The sequence below is a fragment of the Microtus oregoni genome, unplaced genomic scaffold, assembly GCF_018167655.1.
Source record: "Microtus oregoni isolate MIOR12 unplaced genomic scaffold, Mior012 000021F_ref0000039, whole genome shotgun sequence".
Lineage (NCBI taxonomy): Eukaryota > Metazoa > Chordata > Mammalia > Rodentia > Cricetidae > Microtus > Microtus oregoni.
The window spans coordinates 3,855,329-3,870,313 of record NW_024543080.1 but is presented as its reverse complement, the minus strand read 5'-3'; the positions used below and the strand labels follow the sequence as shown (position 1 = coordinate 3,870,313).

At 46.4% G+C, this 14,985-nt stretch overlaps 1 protein-coding gene across 1 annotated transcript in view; it reads left to right on the top strand.

Moving 5' to 3' along the window:
• The window catches only part of Fras1 (Fraser extracellular matrix complex subunit 1), a 419,545-nt gene extending 404,560 nt beyond the window's left edge, over positions 1–14,985 (top strand). The window contains exons 68-74 of the mRNA XM_041671543.1: positions 233–340; positions 1,239–1,398; positions 2,189–2,305; positions 6,918–7,084; positions 8,397–8,602; positions 10,282–10,428; positions 11,440–14,985. Coding sequence (XP_041527477.1) covers positions 233–340; positions 1,239–1,398; positions 2,189–2,305; positions 6,918–7,084; positions 8,397–8,602; positions 10,282–10,428; positions 11,440–12,033 — 1,499 coding nt within the window. The 3' untranslated portion in view covers positions 12,034–14,985. The remainder of the gene's footprint in view (positions 1–232; positions 341–1,238; positions 1,399–2,188; positions 2,306–6,917; positions 7,085–8,396; positions 8,603–10,281; positions 10,429–11,439) is intronic.

Below are 14,985 nucleotides of genomic sequence, written 5' to 3'. Positions count from 1 at the left end.
CTCCTACAGGACAGTGGACCTGGAAAAAAACTGAACCAAGAATGAGCTGCATATTATTTCCATTGTCACTCATGTCTGTTGTCAATGGAATAAATAACTTTTCTCTAAATTACATTCCCATAAATACTTGGATTTTCTCAGAGATGTCTCTGGGACAATGTCTAAGCAGGTCACTATCTGGGCGGGTCCTCTCCACGCCCTGACTTTGTTTTGTGTGTGGTTGCTTGTCCAGGCATCCAGACAGACAGTGTGCTCTCAGCAAGGCTTCAGATCATAAGAATCTACATCAGAGAGGATGGCCGTCTCGTCATTGAGTTCAAGACCCATGCCAAATTCAGGGGTAATTTCTGCATGATTTTTTTCCTACTTCTTTATTTAAAAATACTTTAAACATTCATAAAAGTCAAAGATAAGAACCATGAAGAAAAAGTAAATAACTGTTCACATTTTACCATCCATGTATGAACATACACACACTCTTTTGGGTAACCTCATTTGAAAGGAAATTTCCGTCTTCGTGTCCATTACCCCCCACCCTTCAGTAGACCTCGTCTAAGAACTAGAAAGTCACAGTACCATTCCACACGCAGTGCACCTGACACAGAGCAGTAATCCCGTGCAACCAGCCTCTCCCCTTGCAGATGCCTTTCCTACTTGTTATATGTTTCTTTACGTTTACTTCATAGCTATACTCATAAAGGAAAATAGATTCGGTCAAACTCCATGTTACATTTGGTTGTTTCTTTCCCTCCAGAACCGTCACTCTCCCTTGAATGCTAACACTGAAGTTTAAGGGCCATGATGTCTTGCTAAATCACCTTTATATTCTTAGTAACATCTGCACTTGTTTTCTTCTAGCAAACTCTTGAATAGCTCTGAACATGACCATATCCAACATCGATATTTCCACCTATAAAACACTAAGACCCCAAAATATGTCTGTTGATATTCAAGCCTGAGTATATTCAGTGTTCATGGTCCCGTAAATATCAATAAAATTGCATATGAGCTCAGCACATTTCCATTTGTGCTTATATGTATATCATGTGACCCTCATTGCCACTGTGAGTAGGGCGGTGGACTGGAATAAGACACTGTCCTATCTCAGCCATTGTCAGATGTATCCCCAAGGGCATACCTCCATCAGGACCCTTAGTTCTTCTCTAGAAAAACAGAAGTCAGGTCCCTAGGCAAACACTGTAAACTCACGAATCACAGTGTATTTCGCTCCGAAACAGGACAGTTCGTGATGGAGCACCACACTCTCCCAGATGTGAAGTCTTTCATATTGACCCCAGACCACCTAGGAGGAATTGAGTTTGACCTGCAACTCTTATGGAGTGCTCAGACGTTTGATTCCCCACATCAACTCTGGAGAGCCACAAGCTCTTACAACAGGTAAATGCTTGGTCTGAGAGGTTCTCGACTTTATTCAAGAGCTTGAAACATCAACAGTTGAGGATTATTCCAGATGTTTCTGAAAGTTCTCCTGCCTTCCACTTAAGCTTCCACGGCTGGAGCTGCAACTAATAACAAGTCAGTGATGGCCACTAGGGCTTCTGGAGAATTTTGTGTCTCGCCATAAGCACACAAATTCCCACTGAGTGGCCCCCAGGGAGAATCCATGGTTTTGTGTTCTTCAACTCTGAAAAGGAAGGAGGCCATGGAGTCTGGGAAGGGGACTCTGAAATGGAGATCTAGTCAAGTGGAGGTGGGTGTTGCAAGGACACCGCTTCCGTTCTGCTCTGCAGAGATGCTCTGTCTCCGTGTTATTTGCCTCCTTTGCTGTAACATCTCCTGACACAGTCACGTCTTAACAGACAGAAGCTTTTGCCTTTAAGAATATGTTAGCAGGTTTTCAGTTATCAAGAAACACTAGCCTAATTGCCAGGCAGATTTCCTGAACTCTCTATTTGCCATCCCCTGAACCTTCTAGATTTTTATTAGCAGTGTGCCTTTTGTAGTTTTCCTCATAGAAAGGGCTGGAGTAAATGAAAATGCTTTGTTTTGTTAACACCTTGGGATAATACTCTGAAGCTGGCGTAGTCAGAGAGTCCCTGAAAGTGGCTCTCACAGAGCTGTCGAGGCAGAAATGCCTCCTGACCCTGCTCAATGAAGCCGTGTCTTTCTGGGGCTAAGTCACCGTCGGGTGTTGCCTGTGGCACCAATTTGCTCTGCATGCTTCCAGGAAGGACTACTCGGGGGAATACACCATCTACCTGATCCCTTGCACCGTGCAGCCCACACAGCCGTGGGTGGACCCGGGAGAGAAGCCTTTGGCCTGCACTGCACATGCCCCAGAGAGGTAGGCCAATATTGGTGCTCCCCGCTAATTCCGTTTCTTTACTTAAGAATTCTCCTGCTCGCTAACGCATGTTTGTAATTCTGAGATGTTCAAAACCTAACAGGCACAGCCCCAGCTGGAGCTGAACAAGAGCGTCCTCTGCCTTCTGCTATCAGCTCTCTGAGTACGGGGACCCCTCACGGTCTATTGGGTGCTGCGTGTTTTCACTTGCGTCCATTTCATCGGTGGCCTTGCTGTTTTGAGTGACTCCTAAGCACAGAACCGATGTATTTTCTACTGTTCCTAAGCACATAAGGGCTGTCATGTGCCTATGGAGAATTAGATAAACTCCATTCAGACATGAGTTATTGTACTGGTGGCCGTGAGTCTGATGCTAATGAATCAACAATGTGTATTGAATAAAGGGGTCCTTAAATAGGAACACACATAAGGAATGGTTGTGTGTGGTCTGCTGGTAGAAAGCTATAACCAGACATCCACAGAAACCTAGCTCTGTATCTCCTGGGATCAGTGTTCCACACCCACTAATTCAATGTTCATAGAGACTTTGTATAACACAAACTATGGAGAAGAATACGGACCAACTGTATGGAGCTGGAGCAGCGGCTCAGCAGTTAAGAGCACTGGATGCTCTTCTGGGGAACCCCAGCACCAACGTGGCGGCTAGCAGTCATCTTTAATTCCTGTTCCAGGGGCTTCAGCACCCTCATCTGGACACCAGGGACACCAGGCACATTTGTGGTGCACTGACATCCATCCATTTAGGCAAGCACTCAAATACATCATAAATTAGCAAAATATTTTATTTTAAAAGAACCAGCTTGTACCTCGGGCCTCAGACCACACCGGGCCTTATTCCTTCATTCCATGTGAGGATTCGCTCAGGTCTCATCAAGTGTCTTTCATGGTCTGAACACTAAGGTTATAAAATTACATTACAACAGGGTATTAAAAACCACCCAGGTCTCAAATACCTTATAGTTTAATGCCACCTGTCTAAGAACATAGCACCACCTAGAAAACATTGAGAGAAGATGCTAACAACAGCATTGGCACCAAGAGAGAACTACTTGAGGTGTCACTTTCTTGTTGAAAGATTGAGAGGTGGCTGCTAGATTTGGTAATACTGGGTTCGGTAGTACACATACTGGTGAGATACACAAGATGCTAACCTTGGGGGATGGGGTGAATTCAAGAGAGGTCAGCAAGCAGGAGCAATAGGCATAAGGGGTTTCTCTAGAAAGAATGTTGAGGAAATGGTACAGCAACTGATGACAGATGAGAAGCCCTATTTTTTAAGAGCTTTTACTAGGCTGTGGTTTAGGGTAGACAGCACTTCCAGATGTTTGCGTGCTGCTGTGAAAGGGAGAGCTAACGGTGCACGGGATGGAGCTGGGCCTTGAGGGTAGTAAACGGGCAGTCATTGGACATGAAGGAAGGGGCTAGCTTTAGCTTGGCGCCAAGACAGTCGGCTCATCCACCAAACAGTGCAAGCAGGCCGAGCGTATGGGTTCCAGAGAGGTGAACTGGGTGACTAAACCTGGCAAGATAGGCATCTGACTAAACCCAGCCTTGGCCTGAAGCAAGAGGAACACGGAGGTCTGGAAAGGAGGAAGTGAGCAGTGAGACTTGGCAAGCAGGCTAAATTATCTTTAAATTGTTGTGTTATTGATGGTCAACAAAGTCCTGATGCACACACACACACATTTAATACACATTGACACACGTGTTTCCTTCTGAAACATCACTGCGATCAAGACCACACACAGCCGTTTCCCCCAGAAGTCTCTTCACACCTCTTGTAGCCCCCTCACGCCTCCCCTTCTCCAGGTGTCCCCTCATCTGCTCGCTGTCACCAGGAGGAGAGTGAGTTTTCTGGAACCGTATGTGTTATCATACAACTGCAGTTATTTTTCTGTGGCTCATTTCACTTGGCGTGACTGTTTGGTGTTCTGTGTTACTGTATAAGCAGTTTCTGCCATTGCTGAGTTGTCTTGCCTGTTATGGCAAATAGCGGTCCATCAGTTCATCGTTACATGGGCACTTGGGCTCTTTCCAGCTTGGGTCTATTTTAAATAGATCTGTCCTGCATATGTATGTGCAATCCTTGTGTGAATACGTGTTTCCTGTTTTCTTGGGATGGCTGGGTCATATGGTAGGTGTAGATTTAACTTAAAAAGTTGGCGGGCTGATCTCCCAAGTGTTTATAAAGAAGTAATTGTGTGTGGCTGTCTCCACCAGAGCTGTGTGAAGTATTTCAGGTCCTTTGCGTTCTGGGGAGAGTATCCAGGAAGGTCCTGCTGTGGGTGGAAGGATTAATGGTGTGATAAAAGAAGAGAGGAGCTGAAAAAATGGGGGCCAGCTTGTGAGGTGTTTGAATATGGACTCTGGGGTGTTTGTCCACAGTAGCAATAAGAAAGTAAGTAGTGTAGCTACTGTTGGGTGGAAAAAAAGCCCTTGGCAAGAAAGGAGGTGAAGATTTAGATGGTCTCTGTCTGGATGCTGAGCCACCGTAATTGATGGCAGTAATGTTTGAAAGTATCGCAGTCAGCCACATAGAGGACACATGGTGACCAGGCAAATCCCTGAGGCTTTGGTAAAGACCTCCCATGCAGGAAAGAGTACTCCCAAGTTTCCCACTCTCGGCTCGTTGTCCATTGTGGGTCTCTGTGTTAATTCCCATCTACTGCCAGGAGAAGCATCTCTGATGTGGGTTGAGTAAAGACACTGATTTTCAGGGATAGCAGCATGTTATGGGACATCATTTTATTGCTGAGTACCATTAGCAGGATAATATTGGGTTTCCCCCTACGTCCATGGCCTGTGTAGTCTTGCGTTCTCAGCCACTTTAACAGTTTCGTATATGGGTGTGGCAGAGCATCTAAGTATTCACCAAAAGAGTTCAGGACTCGGTGCGTGAATCTCGGAAAAGTCTAGCTGGGGCACCTTGGTAGTGCCACTTTAGGGGACGGGTGGAATGGAATTCAGGAAGACCAGAGGCCCCAGTCTGCCATAGACAGGCGGGAGGGATGGTGTCAGGAAAACCATGAAGAACAGAGGGCGAGTCATGTTTGGACACGTTAATGAATTTGCTCAACATTAAAAATTTTCATTTTTGACGGTGTCAGCTTCTCAGAGGACACATGTGTGACAAGCATATATTTGGCGCCTGTCTTAAATAGAGCAGTACCAGAGTTTAGCGATTTTTATTTGTGGTATTTCGTGTGGAGGTGTTTTCTTCTGCTCAGCCTTTAAGACAGAGTCTTGCTTGCTGTCAGTCAGGCTGCATTTGAACTCTCCATGTAATTCAGATATGAGTCCATACCCTGATCCAGCCTGCAAGTTCTGGGAGCCAGCAAGTCTAGCAAATCAGTGAGCTCCAGGTTCTCTAGAGCCTTGTCTCAAAAAATACCATGGAGAGTGACTGAGGGGAAGAACCAGCACCAACCCCTGGCCACCACATGTACACATATCCACACATACATGCATACAACATATACCACACACACACACGCACACATGCACACACACACGCACACACACATGCACACATGCACACACACATGCACACACACACATGCACACACACGCACATGCACACACACACATGCACACACACGCACACATGCACACATGCACACACCACTTTATAAGGGGAAAATGTGCAGCTGATACCAAAGAGTTCTAAAGACTAAGTTATCCTGTTCATAGAGAGAGGCAGGGCCAGGGATGTGGCTCAGTTGGTAGGGTGTTGGAGTGATGTCAGCACTGTAGAAACTGACTGTGGGTGGGGTGCATGCCTGTTATCCTAGGGCTAGGAATGAAAGAAGAAGAAAGGTCGAAGCTGCCTTAAACTACACAAGACCCTGTTGTTTTCATCTAAATCTAAACGTTGTTTTTAATTAAATCTCAACCATTTGATTTTACCAGTGAAGACTGAGAAGCCAGATGCTGGGGTGAAAACCTGCTAGCTCAGAGAGGCGGAGAAAACAGCTAGCTGAACTCCCTCCTTTGCCAACATCCTAGAAAGAGACTACCCCTTGTCATTTCAAACCAAAAGGTCACCAAACTCAATGTCCCTTCATCTTACTTCCTGTGCATCTCTTTATCCGTCTTTCTGACTCCTGCTTATGTTCTGTGGTTACTTCCTGTCAGCTGGTTGCTTGCTGGCATAGACCTCTTGGCCTATGGAATGTTGTTTTTATTTAATCCTGTTTACAAGAAGCATAAAACTCTTGGATTAAAGGTGTGTGCTAGGGCTGAGCCCCACTACGCACAGGTTTTTCTAGTAAATAACACAAACTCAGGGTTCACAGTGTGATCAAATATCCTACAAGACCCTTTCTCAAGAAATAAAAACAAAAGGGGGAGGGGGAGGGAAATGGGAAGAGGGGAGAAAGTGGAAATTCTGAATGGTATTATTTATAGAGCAATAAAATTAAAAAAAGAAATAAAAACAAATAAAAGACATTATCCTCATGAATACATTCAGTAAGTGGTCAGCAGCCACAGTGAAGCTGCGTACCCTGTCAGAAGGGCGGCCAAGAGGGCAGCTCAGACGCCATGTGAAGCTGGATCTGCCCTCAAGGAGCTCTCGCCTCTCCCCATCTAGGTTTCTGATCCCCATTGCGTTCCAGCAGACCAACCGCCCCGTGCCGGTCGTGTATTCGCTCAACACAGAGTTTCAGCTCTGCAATAACGAGAAGGTGTTCCTGATGGACCCCAACACATCTGACTTGTCACTGGCAGAAATGGATTACAAAGGAGCCTTTTCCAAAGGTCAGTTTCTTCCTCGAGCCGCAGGAAGTGACTCTGCCTAGAGAGGAGACTCTTCTGGGCCCCTGGGCTGGCTGCCTATCTCTGCCTATGTGTCAGTCCATAAACTCTGTGGGGAACATCTCCCAGGCTTCCATTCCAGGGCAGCCAAGATAAGGGAAGTAAGGGAAAGACTCCCATTCTTCCATCAACTTATAAAATACATGCTAAGTCTCCGTGTCGTAGCGATTGGCATTGGGGGAAGGCTTTGTTCTGGGTAGGAAGAGGATTGTCATTTCCAATCTAATTCTAACATGATGTTTAACTTTGCTAAGTTATCTCAGCTCTGAATTCCCTGGAGTGATTGCAGGAGTACTGTTGACTCCCAGCTATGCTGTCGATACTGTGGACCTCCCTAGCATAGGCTACTTAAGAAAATAATGACTGAGCCTGTCTTTTGAACTCTTGGAAGAAGTAAATAAATAAAGAAAGAACTTGAGACCATCTCAGATGCTGTTCAAAAAACAGTTCCCATACTAGGATTCCTGCCAACTCAGTCTTCAGTATTTTTGTATGGACTTTGTGTACCTAGAATAGACTGTCCTTTCTCCCTCCCCAAAATATTCTGATAAATGCTTGTTCGTGGTTTAGGAGAGAACTCAAAGATCACCTCTCCTTAAACCCCTCCACACCTCTGCCGGCGCAGACTCCAGCCTGGCTGGTCCCACACTAAACCCCTCCACACCTCTGCCGGCGCAGACTCCAGCCTGGCTGGTCCCACACTCATTTAACATAAAGCGTTTCCCTCAGTTGTAGAAAGTTGTACATGCTAAGAGAGTGAGCTGTCAAGCCAAAGTCCCTTGCTCTGCATCTCTCTGAGTCATCCTGCCTTCACTTCCCGCACTCCTGGTGACTTTCAGCAGCTCCGCCCCTTAGTCCTCAGTTTCCTCAGCTAGAAGGCTGTCAGCACCCCCATGAGTTTTACTGCTTGAGAGAAAATTAGTACAGCAAATACCGGATTTTATAAATGTTGTCAGTCCATGGGATTAAACTCCTTGCTCTCACCTCTGCCTTCTCGTTTGCATCTCACATACCTCTGCATCCCTTGTGCGCAGCTGAGTGGTTGGCAATACAACAAATGCTCCAGTAATATCAATGAGTTAGAGGAGCGGTGAACGGTAAATGTGTGCTTCCGGGACTCTTGGAATCAGAGCTCTTCATAGAAGATGCACTTTTGATTCTGAGGACGTATGGCAAATCCTCTCTGCCCTTGACACTTCTTCCTCTTTACCCTCGGAGTCCAACCTGGTTGGTGCCTTTCTTTGGATCTTTGCAGGGCAGATCCTCTACGGCCGAGTCCTTTGGAACCCAGAACAAAGCCTCCACTCTGCTTACAAGCTGCAGCTGGAGAAAGTCTATCTCTGCACTGGCAAGGACGGCTACGTGCCTTTCTTTGATCCCACGGGGACAATCTACAACGAAGGACCACAGTACGGATGCATTCAGCCAAACAAGCACCTGAAGCACAGATTCCTCCTGCTGGTAGGTTCTCCGTCACTGTTAATGCCAAGGAGCCATAGTGAGCCAATGTCTTGGCTGTGAATTCCGATAAGAGCACAGCGTTTTCTCTGTTTTTCCTTTTATTGTTTTCTCTCTCTGATCAGTCACCTAGCACATGGCCAGTTTACTGGCTATGATGGGCTGCATGACATGCTGTTGCTGACATCCCAGGAAGAGGAAAGTCTAAGCCAGTGTTTCTTCAAGTCTGGTTCAAAGGCCGAGTGGCCCTCACACTCCTTCTAAGAGTCTACAAGGTGGAAATTGCCCTCCTCGTAGTGCAAAGGTGCCACCTTTGCACGCTCATGTCCTCACCAGAAGGTGTATTAGTACGAGTTCAGAGTCCATGTTGTGCTTCAGGATTGGAGCAATGGCTCAGTGGTTAAGAACATGTTCTAGTCTAGCAGAGGACCCAGTTTGATTCTCAGGACCCACATCAGGAAGCTCACAACCCCCAGGGGATCTAAAGCCCTCTTCTGGCAAATGTCCTCTCCTCAAGCCTTCACATGCGCACACACACACATGCACACACACACGCACACGCACGCACACTAACTAACTAAATAGAAGGAGGAGGAAGAGGTTTTGAAGGCTACCCAGGGAATGGAGAGCTGACTCAGTCAGTAAAGTGCTGTCCATGTCAGTATGAGGTCCTGAGTTTGCTTCTCAGAGCACACAGAAGGAGTGGTCACTATCATCCCAGCACAGGGAAGTCAGGGACAGGAGGATCCCTGTAGCTCACTAGCAGCCCATCTAACCAGCCACTGACATCCAATTTTAGTGAAAAGCCCATCTCAAAAATAAGGTGAGGAAGGGATATACCCCATAGCAATGCCAGGCATCCACACACAAGCACACACTCCAAAATAAGCATGTCTCTGCCACACACAATTCATCTGTCTCTCGGTCTGTCTACCAGTCTCTCTCAATCACCTGAAAAATGTCATCAGTTGAACACCTCCTTTTCCCACTGATAGCTGTGTTTGAAGCTAGATTTTCTTCATGTACCAGCTAAGATAGTTTATCACAACTGACTGAATATAAAAGCAGTTGTGAATCACAAAAAAAAGGGGGTCTCTTTGGGAACAAAGATGAATGTGAGCATATTTCACTAAAAAAAAAATCTTACTTAGATTAGCATATAATGAACTTTTCATTGTAAATTTAAAATAGATGTTTTATTTAATTGTTCAGGTTTAATTTTTAATATAGTAAATATAGATAAAAGAAAATCACAAAAATAAAAGTTCTTTGGGGTCTTTCTTTGCTTTCAACAATGGAAAGAGTGCTAAAGCCAAGTAGTTTGAGAACTGCTGGTCTGCTGGGCATGTCCAGCCTTTAGACATGAAAAATGAATTCATGTACAAGATTCTTGTCAATGGCTTCACAGATGACTAGCAAAAGAAAAACAACCAAAAAAATTAAGTTTGTAATTTTGTGTTGATCGACATTCATAGTTGTCCTTAGCCACACATGGCCTCTGAGACACAGGTTAAATAGAACTTACCAGAAGCTCCCCTTAGTAGTGTTCAGAGGCAGGACCCACTTGGGGGAAAACTGTCCACAGCACACACTTCTCACCCAACCCAGAGAAGCAGGTAGAACATCCTCTCCTTCTCAGCATTGCCGTTCACATGCCCTGCCTCTTCCTCTTTCCATCCTAGGACCGCAGCCAGCCGGAGGTCACTGACAAGTACTTCCACGATGTGCCTTTTGAGGCCCACTTTGCTTCTGAGTTGCCCGAGTTCCATGTGGTCAGTAGCATGCCAGGTGTGGATGGATTCACCCTCAAAGTAGACGCCCTCTATAAGGTGACTGCCCGTTTCTTTTGATAAGTCTCTTGCCGTGAGGCCTTTTTCCTTGTTATGAAACCTATCATTCACTCCCAAGTTTTCCCTATCCCCAGCAGACCAAAGCAAGGATAAAATCCTTTGATTTGCATTTGAGCATCTGCCATTGTCCATCAGTATATGGGCTGCTCTGATTCTTCCTGAATTCTTTTGAATTTCTAGCTTTGGGGCAGTCAGGTGGACCAGCGGATTTCACAGGCCTTTGGAAAACACCAAACAAAGTCATAGTGTCCAAGTTAGAGGGACCCAAGTGACTAGTACCACATAGGAAAGAAAACACCCAAGCAACAAACAAGACCTTCCAAGATCAGATTTTGCACTTTTTTTTCCTGTCTCCAAGTGGTTATCCACGACCTTGAGTTTTAGGAATTCTGGGCTGCTTTTTTGAAGTTATTTCAAAGCTGTGAAGTGTTCCCAGGCAAGCAGCTGAGGGGGCAATAAAGTACTCAATGCTCCTCTGAGGGGTGATCTAGAATGTATTCGAGTTCAGCCATTTTTGTCACGAAGCTGTATATTATGTTTAGAATTGTTTAGTGAAAATTTGTTGACTGACTTCATTTTAACTGAAGTTCATCAGTAAATAGTAAGTTAGCATAAGGAGCAGTTGAAGGGCACAGAGAATAAATGTGGTAGTTAATATAATTATTGTAGTGTTATTTCATGGTTATTAATAAGGACCAATAACTCATAAGCATAAGCTAAAGAGACCATGACAAATAAATTTTTAGGCTATTCCACATGAGTAGGGACATTGAAAAGAATGTGTATAGCTGCCCTGAGATCACCGTAGTCTGAAATAAAGCAGAATCCCTGGTGCTTGATTTAGTTCCCTGTATCTTGGAACAAGGAGCATCCTTCGCAACCCTTAATTGAGACCGTTTCTCTGCACCCTGTCACAGCAGGTGCCTTCATTTCCTCCCTTCCAAATGCTCCCAGATAACACGCTCGTCTCCCTGCCTCTCTCCTCTGCAGGTGGAAGCGGGGCACCAGTGGTATCTCCAGGTGATCTACGTCATTGGCCCTGACAGCATCTCGAGGCCCCGGGTCCAGCGCTCCCTCACAGCCTCTCTGAGGCGCCACCGAAGGGACCTGGTGGACCCCCGAGGCTGGTTGTCTCTTGATGACTCCCTCATCTATGACAATGAAGGAGACCAAGTCAAGAACGGCACCAACATGAAGTCCCTGAACCTAGAGATGCAGGAGCCCATTCTAGCTGCCTCCCTGTCCCAAACTGGAGCATCAATTGGCAGTGCCCTGGCTGCTATTATGCTCCTCCTTCTGCTGTTGCTGGTGGCCTGTTTCATCACCAGAAAATGCCAGACACAGAAGAAGAAGCAGCCCCCAGAGGACACTCTGGAGGAATACCCCCTGAATACTAAGGTGGACGTAGCCAAGAGAAGTGCGGACAAGGTGGAGAAGAACGTCAACAGGCAGTACTGCACCGTGCGCAATGTCAACATCCTGAGTGACTGTGAGGGCTCGTATACATTCAAAGGTGCTAAAGTCAAAAAAATGAATCTGGAAGTCAGAGTCCACAACAATTTACAAGACGGAACAGAAGTTTAATGAGAAGACCCATGTATAGTTTTTTTCTAAACTCATTTTGATAAAACAGGGAGAAATACTGGTATTTTTATAATTCTTCAGATTAAAAAAAAAGGGAAAGTTAGCTTTGAGTGGTGAACAGCACACATCGCATGCATAGAACTCACAACTGAGCTACCTCAGGAAACAGAACCACCAAGACCCCAGAGTAGCGGAGCAGAGCTAGCTATGCGCACAGGTCCCCCTAACAGTCTCAGTGGCTGCATAGTGTGACGCTGTAAGGCGGGGCAAAGACGTGCTTTAGGATTAGGACAGACACTGGATTTTTAGGGTTACCGGTCAAATCAAGAGTGCTGGACACAGTGTGGGTAGCAGATATCTGAGCATACAGAGCCTTTGTGTTTTGTTTTTTTTCCTTCACCCTCAGCTTTCTACTGTGTGGGTTTTTCTGGACTTCTGGGCAGCAGAGTACAGCCTGCTGACAGATTCCATTAAGAATTCTAATCGGTGCCACTTAGACATTTGGGCATTGTTTCCACTTGATGTCCTATGCACCCTGCCCTCTAAGTATACTTGGCTTCTCTAGAGGTCTTTTTGAATGAGGATCTCAACATGCTTTAGACTGGAGTGCATGTCTGTGCATACTTAAAATCGGGGAGGGCTCAAGTCAGGGCCCTGAAGAGTGCTGCGAAATACCACAGTCTTGGCGTGCCAGAGATGCTTTTAAAAACCAGCCACATTTCCCCTGCTTCCCCAGACCTTCTGCGGTGCAGCAATGCAGCAGGAACCTGTGTGCTTTGGGTCTTTAGTTTTTTGAGTGTTTCTGGAAAGTAAGTAAATCATTTGAATAAGCAAGTTCACTAGAAGCTGGAGTGAAACCAGAGTTTATAGATACACATGGGGCCTGTTCTCTGTCTGTCACACAGCACATAGAGGCACTGTCCCTTGCACTATAGTTCTGGGACTTCTCTCCGGGGGTTCTTTTCTGGTAGCTCAGGCGCTTTATTTCCCCATATCAGCTCACGACAAGGCCACAAACCTGTGGCTTTTACATAGCATAGTGTTCAAACACCAACTTGAATATTCTGCGTGTGGTGTGCACACAACTTGCCTTTTTTTCCCTTCTCATCTCTACCTTACTGGCCAAACATTAGGCATGCACATTGTGTTTCCAGCCAGAGGCCCAGTCCCACGAGCCAGCAGTGAGTGTTGCTCGGGCGCCTGGCACACCCTATCACTGAGCAAATATCACAGCATCCGCCTTGTGTTGTATTTGTATGGAAACAACACAAACTCTTTGAGAACATTCCAGACTCCTCCCAAAATCTAGGATGAGTGAACCATGAGAAATGGACAGACCACTCTGCAGCCCCCAAGCTTGAGCACAGAGCCTGTGCCAGCCACACCTCGTTCTTCAGCAGTGCCTTGCCCGTTACCAGCATGCCCAGGATGTTTGCTGAGTGGGGCGAATGGATGGTGTGACGGATGAGTGGCAGCGAGTAGATGCAGGATGGAGGTGAGCAAGTCTGCTGGCGGTGTTACAGGGCATGTAGAAGTTCTCTCTGTTGTACTGGATTGGATTGGGAAATAGTCCTCCAATGGGGAGAGTGAGGGGGGAAGCACATTTTTAGGTGGGCATGACTGGTGAGGGTCCCGAGGAGGCAGGAATAGAAAAGACTGCAATCATGTGAGAGCTGTGTGCTGGCATCTAGAACAGATTAGGGGGGAAGCCGATTTCACGTTCTGAGGGTAGTGCGGTGTGTTCGGGAGCGTGTGTGTTGGACTGAGCCCAGCCGGACATTCCTGGCTGCTCAGGTGCTGCTGCAAACCAGCTTCTATAATTCAGGGCAGAAATTCTGGAATAGGCTCAAGAATCTGGAATTGATACCCATCTCGTGTGGCAAAGCTAGTGAGCCAGGCACTAAATCTCCAGGGCAACCCAGAGGGCTCCAGCAAGGACAGGGAACCGGTCATCTGTAGAGCAGCTTCCCATCCCCACTTGGCCCCTTACTGCTCACACCTCCCGGTGGCGGGATGTTCACACATTAGAGAAGCAAATTCCCACGGGCTCCTATGTGCTGCTCACACACACCTTCCTTCACAGCCGGTGGGACATGGATGGGTGAGGAGGTGGCAGAAAGAGCCCAGTGGGGGAAGGAGGACTGAACCCAGAGGCCTTCAGGTACAGGGTGGGGAGTGACAGAGACAGCCTGTGCAGGCCCACAGGACGTGGGCGTGGTTAACTCTCGAAGGAAAAGCTCCCGAGATTACCCTGCCTCCCTGCTGCTCCCCTCACCACTCCAGACACTTATTAGAAGCCAGCTCTTCTCTAATGGATGCCCACTTTTTCCACAGTGAGCGTTGAGAGGTGCAAGGCTGAGATTTGCCCCATGGATGTCGAACTGTTCATTTGTGTTTTCTATTTCATCTTTGGGGTTGGATAGTTTGATGACTACTGCGGATTCTATTTCAGTGAAAGCTCCGCTTTCCACGTTTCTTACTTATTCACGAATGCCTTGTGTGTGCTTTACTAACCTTTTCTATCGTACCTTCAGGTGGGAAGGCACGGAAAAACTCTCAGCAAGATTGCTCCTTGCTGTCAGACGCTGGCTGGGAAGGTCAAAAGAAACCGTTGTCAGTACCGTATTTCTGCCTTGCCTGCCCCCTTATTGTACCAGGGTCTTCTGAAAGCTCCTGCAGGTTCCTCCCTTTGGATAGGAAATTGTGTAGGGAAGCATTTGCACAGTCTTAACAATCACTCCCAGTCTCCTGTAGGTATTTGTTACCCCTGGTTAGTTCTCACCTGCTCAGACTGAGGAAAACATTTGTGGTGCTGTCAACCTGAGTTCTTGACCCTCAAGTGATTTTTTTTTAATTTTCAGTATGAATTTGTGTGTTATGAATTTCTGATTTCTCCAATAGCACATGCCACTATATAAATTTGTATGAATAATAAATGGCAGCCTGGTTGTC